This window comes from Panicum virgatum, chromosome 3N (genome assembly GCF_016808335.1).
Source record: "Panicum virgatum strain AP13 chromosome 3N, P.virgatum_v5, whole genome shotgun sequence".
Taxonomy (NCBI): domain Eukaryota; kingdom Viridiplantae; phylum Streptophyta; class Magnoliopsida; order Poales; family Poaceae; genus Panicum; species Panicum virgatum.
In genome coordinates this window covers 38,441,984-38,451,349 of record NC_053147.1, presented here as the reverse complement: position 1 = coordinate 38,451,349, position 9,366 = coordinate 38,441,984, and the positions used below count along the sequence as shown (strand labels likewise).

Below are 9,366 nucleotides of genomic sequence, written 5' to 3'. Positions count from 1 at the left end.
TGGAGTATTTATGAATATTTCTCTTTAGTAAAGTTGCTGCATCAAAGTCAATGTACTTGTGCCGTATTTTGTTCCTGTAATATTTTTTGAAAGAATGATGATAAGTTGCTGGTCACTACCTTGATCACCGGAACTTGAGTTGGGTTGAATGCTTGATGAATGCAATTTGAATTCACCTATGAACCCAAACAATATTGTATAGCTATTACCTGATAATATATTTTTAAATTTAATAGTATGTGTTTTCTTGGCAGTTGGCGGCCAAGAAAATTATGATTTCAATGCCAAGTAAATACCCTTCCTTGGCGGCCATCAGCTGCCATGTTCTTGGCAGTTGAAGGCCGCCAAGTTAATACCTTTTCTTGGTGGCCATCAACTGCCAAATAAAATTATATCCTTGGCCGGTGATATGTTTTCTTGGCGCTTTGACAATTTTAATGGTGCTCTACTTTTCTTGGCGACCAAACCGCCAAGTAAATAAATCTTGGCGACCGGCCGCCGAGCGCTCTATTCTTGGCGGACTTTGCTCGGTGGCCGGCCGCCCAGGATCATTTCCTTGGCGGTTTTGGTATTTTCCTTGGCGGTATTTGGCCGCCAAGGCAATTACGGTTCGGGGTAGTGAGTCTACATGGGATATTTACGCATGCAACATATTTTTTGATATAAAAAGTCTATCAACTATAGGGTAATCATTACCATATGCAACGTATTCCATGGTAGAAAAGTCTATCAACTATACGGTAATTATTACCATAGGTAACATGTGCATATTCCAGCAAAAACGACATGTAGCAAAGTAAGAAATATAAAATTGTGACTCCACAAGCAAGAGACTTTCAACATAAAAAAGTTATAAATTCCAAACCAAGTATCTAAATTATATTTTGATTTCACCATAATATTTCTTTCAGTGAGATCATCAAATCAAAATCACACTTGTCTATTTGCACAATATTTTTATAAAATATTTTTTAATACTAAATAATTAGTTTCAGCTACTGGGAATAAATATTTTAACAATGCGAACAAATAATTTTTACGAACAAAAAATTAAACATAACGAACAAACAATAATGTGCAACAAATAAAATATTAAACATCTCGAACATTTAATTGTGCGGGATAAATAACGAAAAATGAATATCGCAAACAAACGAATCAACATGGCTGAATAATTTAATCTACAAAATGTAAAAATAAATATGCACCTCGAACAATTATGTTATGAATAGTAGACAAATAATATTATTTTAAAAAAGTAAATAGATATATACAACAATAAGGAGTAAGGGAAGAATATAAAGTAAAAATATTAAAAAGAGAATTGGTAGAGAAAGAATAGATAAAAAGAGTGTGGGATATAAAATTAGAGAATAAAAGAAAAAACATTAGATATGGAATAAGGGGGAAATCAAAAACAAAAAATACATCAAATATTAGTGTATTTAGAACAATTGCACTGGTTTACAGTAGAAAGAAAATAAAGGGCAAAATAAAAATAAACAAGAAGAAAGGAAAAACAGATTATATAGTAGTAAAGAAATATTTACGAGGACATTAGAAAGAAAAGGAAAAATGGAAGAAAATAAATAATAATAAAATAAGAGAAGATAAGATACTCATTGCATACATGCATGTTTCTGCTTTATGTTAAGGTCAACTGATTCACATGCATGTGCAAGGGAAAAGAGAAGATAATGTACAGACATGCATGCATGTGCATGCTGCATGCCCGGCCAACCGATTCGTATGCATGTTCACAAGAAAAGAGAAGTAAAGTGCGCATAGTATAGTACGAAAGGAGATTAAATAGTTGCATGCAAATACTATTGGGCCAAATAGGATTAAGAAAGATCCAATCACTCTTTCAGGCAATGGATTCCAGGATTGTAACGCGCCCGATATATATCGTTTTCCGGGGCTGATCTGTTTCAGCTCCCCAATGAGCTTCTCTACGAAATTGTGTGTAGACAGAGGGTGTAAGCCTGCTAACTTCATGCGGAAGATTGATAGGAAATTCGTTTAGGGAGCTCTCGATGTAATTAATCTGGGCTCAGAAAAGAAAAGAGAAAAGGGTGAGCCCAAGCCCAAGCAAAATCGAACCGGGCTGAAGTCACGTGGAGGAAAACCAGAATAAAGAAAAGAAACAGCCCCGTCACAGCTTAAAAGGACGGGACAACAGGACAGGATTGCTTTACTAGTAATATTCTTCAGGCCCAAAATGCCTTGTCACGATGGCCCTACAACTGAAGAGCCCTTTCTACCCAATCGCCAAACAGGAATGTAGCCCAGCAGCTGAATTGTCACGACCCAGTCAATCCGATTCGCCGATTTGTGCTACATATATAAATACACTGTATGTATGGCACAAGAACACGATCAGCAGCCATACCATCAGACTCTGACTAACCCGATCCGACTCTGGCGCCTGTCGCACGGCCGGCACCGCAGCGCCGCCAGGACCCCTGATCGGAGACGCGCGCGGGAATTCACCCCTCCTCCGGCAAGCAGGTACGGCCACCTCGCTCCTTGATCTCACCCCTGAGGCCCTGACGCTTTGCAACCGCGAGAGGGTAGGGCTAGTGATGGAAAGCTGGGGAAAATAATGACCGATGATCAGGTACGGTTGTCCTAGCCTACAAATCATCCGCGTACGTTTCTTCAGATCCTTTCAGTCAAGTGTTGTAGGCTAGGACTATATTTGATTCTAGTGCACGCGTGTTTTCAGATGAAAAGCTAGCGTGTTCTAGGACCTCTAGCAGCTATCGAGAAGATCTTACCAGAACGTTCGTGGGCGTGAGCCCGGTCCATCGGGTTTAATTTGGATAGAGACTCTACATCTCCATTTTATTCGTTGCTCGTCTGCATGCCTTTCGTATTGATTTGTGTACGTTCTCTCCCTCACAATAGGATTGCTCTCTTTCGTTTTGAAGGTTAGTTGCTGAAATGGTTGATCCAATGGGAAGCAATGGCTGCGGCGGCCGCACGGTTACCAGGGTGCTATTCTGTGGCCATTACTGGCCCGCTTCCACTGTCTATACCAGGGAGTATTTACACAAGTATCCATTTATCCAGGTCAGTTAACTGAGATGTTAGTTACATTTGAGAATGCATGTATCCAAGCATATCATCAATTAAGTGTTACAACTCCAAGATGCATGATTTATTTATTTCGATTAATTATTGTTTCTAAGAAAGGTTTAACGTAACATAATTTAAAGCTCACTTAGCAGCGCACAGAGAAATCGAATATTATTGCCTCCTGTAGCATACGGCATGGCAGGAAATTCTGTGATGACTCTGTTGTCTTGTTGGACCTTCCAATATAGTATAGTTTAACCATGAGAGCAACCATGTGATGGCCAGGCATCAATTAAAAGAACCCAAACAGAGCATGTTGTGCTTCCCCATTTCAGTACCAGAGCAGATACCGGCATATCAGAGCATCTGCTGTTCTGAGTACCAAAGTAACTTCCCATTGTAGTTGTGCTCCAAATACAAACCATTGGACATTTGGAAAACTGATGGTGAATTGATTCTTCTCTGCCGAAGTAGTGGCAGTACCAACTGTTAGTGCCCTCTCCATCCTCTTTGTAGTAGATTTCACCTTGTCAAGTTAACAACTTCAGCTTATCAGCTGAAGGAATATTCTGTTCTTTGATGGCATCTTTATTTTCTACATGCCCTTAAAAATGTTATTTCAATTATCTAAATGCATTTTAGGGTTCGGTATTCCTCTCTTGACAGAGCCAAGGGATTTATTTCCTCATGGTCGATTTTTTGTATTTCAAAGATTTTGCTGGATTGATTCCTCTTTTTTTCATGCTTACATGGTTTTTTTTATGCGTACTCAGCTTGCCTTTCATTTTAATTTCTTACATATGAGCCGCGGGCAAATTCTAGATCTTAATACTCTAGAGTGGTACTTTGACCATTAATAGTATATATATGTTCTGACGGTGAAGTATTCAGCTTGTTTATTGAATGAAAAAAACATAAAATAAGGGGTATGCCAGATGTGACCCTTTTTATTTTACAGGTTGACGAAGTAGGTCTTGAGCAGGTACCTGATGTTATTCAAAACTACCATATATGCATTGTAAGAAATCGGCACATAGATTCAGATATCATTGCACGAGCAACATAGATGAAGATTATTATGCAGAATGGTGTTGGATTAGAAGGTGGTTCTAGATATGCTACTACAGCATCTCCTTTAGATCTCTTGAAATGACTAGATCCTCATACAAGTGTGCAATTTTTCCACAGGTGTTGACATAGGTGCTGCTACAGAACACAAGATCAAAGTTGCAAGGATACCTGGGTGCACTACAGGAAATGCTGTCGCATGTGCCGAAATGGCGATCTACCTCACGCTAGGTGTTCTACGAAAGCAAGTACGTTGTATGTCCACCAGTTTACACCACTTGGAAGTTTAAAATAATGCTCCTCAACTACTCCAGTCATTAAAGCTTCTCTTTGATCAAATTTCAGTATTCATTAAGCCATTTTCACGGTTGATTTTACATAGTTAAAACTTAAACCAAATACTTTTCCCAAGATAAAAAGCCTATACTACCATGCATCAAAAATTATTGATGTTGTTGACTTTCCATAATCATCATGGTGCAACCTGGACCATTATTTTGCACACTCCCACCATTTCTAAATGTTTGACACAGTTTCCTATTCATCTTATTCTAAATTAAGCGCAAATAAGAAAAAAAATTATAAGTCACGCTTAATGTACCCCTAATGACTAAATAATTTACACCAAAAATATATGACACTTGCATAATTCTTTTAATAACAAAAATAGTCAAACAAAGTGTCCAAAAGTGAACAATATCATACATTTAAAAACAGAGGAAGTATTATATATACTTTTAAAATCTAATAAACATGTAAGATTACGAAAGCACTCTTTAAGACGAATACACACATATGTTGTTAAGTTTCTAAACTAAATATTCTAAAAGTATCAAAAGTTTGATCGGATTGTGATCAAATAAAGTATTTTGTATTTATAATCGGTGGTTGTAAATTTTCATGGTTCTGAACATTGTAAAATGCATAAGCTCTAGCATTAGGTCATTGTTTGAAAATAACATGTTGTTGCAGCTCCGAGGAGTACATGTAAGCCTGAGATTTTTTTGTAAATATTTATTTTTCATATCTAAATGTAATTCTATGACTTATCTCCAATTACATCCAAACCAAAGCAGTCACAGCATCCAAACATGCATAAGCTCTAATAAATATTTGACTTCGAGTATTACCTTGCAGAAGGCGATGGATCGTGCTGTGAATCAGAGAGAACTGGGCACTCCAGCTGGAGAAACAATATATGGCAGAACGGTATGCCCATACCGTATAAGTTTGATCCATTGTTAATCTTTACATTTGTGTTCTTTTGTACTATTTTGCATATTTGTGATTTACTGGTTAGATCTTTGTACTGGGTTTTGGAGCCATCGGCTATGAACTTGCCAAGAGACTAAGGGTATTTGGAGTTAAAATTCTTGCTACCAAAAGAAATTGGTCATCAAACACGTTGCCTTGTGGTAAGCCTGCTAGGTACTTTTTATGATCATGTTATAATACATTTTGTTGTCTTCCTATGGCTTCAAATATTTCCCATGCAGATACTGAAGTACTAGTTGATAAGAAAGGTGGCCTAGAAGATATGTACGAATTTGCCGGAGAAGCAGACATAGTTATAACATGCTTGGCCCTCACCAAGGAAACAGTAAATACTTCTTGTTGCCATTTATTCATTAATCTCTTGGACACTACTTGTAGTTCACTTTCATTACTAAGTCACCAAATTTGCAGATTGGTATAGTAGACAATAAATTCCTCGCAGCAATGAAAAAGGTAAGTGCATTAATTGAACACATTTTTCCTTTCATGCTATCAGATGATAGTAATTTTGCATAAATAGTCTTTGATATTGCACTATACATTATAAAAACATTCGCAATCAGATGCTCGTGCCTTCATGGAATATTATTCCACCGTTTTCCATCTAGGGATCATATCTGGTCAATATTGCTAGAGGACGCCTACTGGACTACAAGGCGGTGCTTAGTCATCTTGAATCAGGTCATTTAAGTGGTTTAGGGATGGATGTTGCTTGGATGGAGCCATTTGATCCAGATGATCCGATTCTGAAATTCTCAAATGTTATAATAACACCCCATGTGGCTGGAATCACCGAGTACTCTTTAAGAAAGGCAGCAAAGGTAAGGCAGTATGACAGTATGAACTGCGCAGCTAGCAATCTTTTATTTATCAGATGGTATGTTAATATTGCATTAAAATTGAGCAGTATGCATGGAAGCTCCATCGACTTGAATCAAAACTGTCTAATGCACCTATTTTGCATAAATAAAAATATTACTAACCAAAATACATTTTGAAATTCTTACTATGATGTGTGTCATGATAGGATAGATTATTGTTTCCCATTCTGGACATCTTCATCTTTACCTAGTTTTGCTCTGCCTTGTGGTGTGGTGCAGATTGTTGGTGATGTTGCACTGCAGCTTCATTCAGGGGAGCCATTCACTGGAATAGAAATTGTGAACTAGATCCAAAATTGGCAGGTGCAGATGTCATAATTTATTTTGGTCCCATTTTGAATGTTTGAATGATTCCCAAATCCTAGTGATAATTCACCCACTTTCCACGTAATTATAATAAATTTCCTACATATTCCTTTGTTACAAACTTGTAGAAATTTAGATGCATATATAAGAATTACTGTGAGCAAGAAAGGCCCATTCCTTTGGTCAATGAAAAAGAAGCCTATAGGTTGCAACGTACCGTGTTCAATCATTGAAACGCTATCCCAGCCAGCAATGTGTGGTCCAATTGTGACACATTTGCTAGCAACTGTGAAAAGTGGCAGAAATGTTAAACCTTCCTTTGTTTGGTACATAGCTGCCTGTAGTATTGCCTCTGTCACCAAAAAGTAGATGTAGCTATGTGACACATTGAAGCTATAAGATGACATTGGTAATCTTGAAGACTAGCTATGAGGACATTCTTACATACACAGAATGTCCTCATAGCTAGTCTTCATCCTTGAGCTTCCTATTTTCTTTGGGCCCAGTATGTGTCTTGTTGTTTTTATTTTACCTACTCCTAATTTTTCTCTTGTTATTTCACTTGTACTTTTTTTGTTTAAAGTTTTACAATTAATTCCATATATTTAGTTCCGCTGACCTTTTTTATGTTGAATGATTGTTCTCTTTGATTCTATCTGAATATGATTTGAACTATTGTATCTATAAGTTTAGCCAGTAGCATCATTAAGTCTGACTAGGCACCTACCTTGATAACGATGCGTAAACAAGATACCCTTGAGCAGGGATGGAATGGTAAGGAAACAGGGAAATGGATATCCGAGATATCCGAATCCATTTCCATTCGTATCTGATCTGTTTCCATCCTGGTGGATGGAAACTAGAAGGGAACAGGAAAACAGATATCCGAGATATCCGAATCCGGTTCCATGCATATCCGATCTGTTTCCATCCAGAAAACAGATATCCGATCTGTTTCCATCCGTTTCCATGCGTATAGTCGAGTTAAAAGAAGCGACTACATTCTATCAAAGTTTCAGTTGATCTTTCAGGTTCGGTTTACATAAATCTACCAGGAAGTGAACGTTTTTGGATTCTACAAATAAATGGCATAGATAAACCCATTTCCTTACTGGTTGAGGAACTTGGACTAAGAGCAAATATAAGCTGAATGTAAACATAGATGATAATTAATTTCTATATATGTATACCCTTGCATATGTAATTAATTTCTTAGTAAGTTTCTGTAAACCATGGTCATGACATGCATGCCAGGTAATTTCTAGTTCACACAGGAGAAGGTTAGCAACATATCCCACGCGTAAGCAGGCAGGAAGACATCAACATGTAACCCATTTAAAAGTTGGGGTGGAGTAGTCAACGCAGCCATCAAGGTAGCACGCTTCTAAGGCCCGTCTCAATTGGAGTTTGGAGAGTTTTATGGTATTAAGTATTATTATTTTTACTGACATGACAAGCAGAGAAAAAGATAGAGTTTCATGGGATGTGAGGAGAGTTTCATCACCACAAAACTCATTTAGCACAGTTACCTAATTTTTAGCCTAGGTAACTGTGCCATAAAACAATGTACTGTGACGGACCTAAGTGGTTTATTGACGAATTTGGGATTGAAAGCTAGGGTGGTCCAACAAGAGAACATTTTTAAATATCACAATCCTATAGTATAAGATCCCTTTATTCCTATTTCCTACCCATCTAGAAACAGATGTAAACAAATTTGTTAAGGATAAATAGATGCAAACAATTGAAAATTTATAATCAGACTATACAACATCTCAGACTAAAATCCCTTTGTAATTCTTTATTGGACCGTAGCCCATCCTTTGGTTCCGCCTATGGTTGCAGTGGCAGAGGCACGAGCACCCACCGGCCGGCAAACTGTGTGTACTCTTCCGAGTCGCCGGCAGGACCGGTTCAAACCTGTTGCGGCCGCGCGCAGCAAGTGCAAATATACCTGTTGCTAGCAGTACATGCCATTGACCCGCCGTGTGTTGAATGCCGGACATGCATACACGGAACGGTCCGCCCGGTCGTGTGCCCGCCGCGGAGGTGCGAATTGAAAGTCTCCTTTGAAGCGATCGGTCTCGGATTGATTGATCACTGTTCTCTTGGCCGCCAGACAAGTCCGATCGACGCCCCCCGGCGGCCGGCAACTCCAGTGTCCAGGAAGGTTGCAAGCAGGCAAGCAGCTGGGGGCGGGCTCCTATGGCTCCCTCGCTCGATCGCCTGGGCCCCGCCATGCTTGTTTGGTTTTCCTGAAGTGCGAAATAAAAAGTCACCGCGCGTGTTGACTACTCACTTTGCATCTCGGTGTGACGCACTACTATAAAAATAATTTGCTCCGATTTTTTAAAGACCGAACCAATTTTTCACTCATTCCTACAACTAGAGCTGGTGTCACGTAGCAATTGAGCTGCCCATAAAAATCCATTTATAGGGGCGGTCCACCCCTCAGCCGTCCCTATAAATGGACGTCATTTTCAAGGATGGGTGGGACGGTCACCTGTCCCTACAAATCAATTTTCAAGGACGGATGGAGGATTACCCACTCCTGAAAATGCATTTTCAGAGATGGTTAACGTACTCATCTCTGCAAACAGCTATTTTTAACTGCGGAAAGTAGGAGTGAATAAATACTACTTTACCAGCCCCTAAAAATAGTACTTTACCTGCGGTGGAGCAGATGGACGCGGCGGAGGAGTGCACGGGGCTACGGGAGGTGGTGGCGACTGCATAGTCCATGGTGTCGGTGCTG

General features: G+C 38.9%; 1 protein-coding gene across 1 annotated transcript; it reads left to right on the top strand.

The window, feature by feature from the left end:
* Positions 1–4,271: 4,271 nt before the first annotated feature.
* LOC120668159 (glyoxylate/hydroxypyruvate reductase A-like) lies at positions 4,272–6,954 on the top strand. Its single transcript, XM_039948071.1, has 6 exons — positions 4,272–4,397; positions 5,287–5,564; positions 5,646–5,749; positions 5,836–5,877; positions 6,033–6,245; positions 6,525–6,954. Exons 3-6 carry the CDS (start codon positions 5,687–5,689, stop codon positions 6,591–6,593), a joined length of 387 nt encoding a protein of 128 aa, XP_039804005.1. The 5' UTR covers positions 4,272–4,397; positions 5,287–5,564; positions 5,646–5,686; the 3' UTR covers positions 6,594–6,954.
* Positions 6,955–9,366: the final 2,412 nt, after the last annotated feature.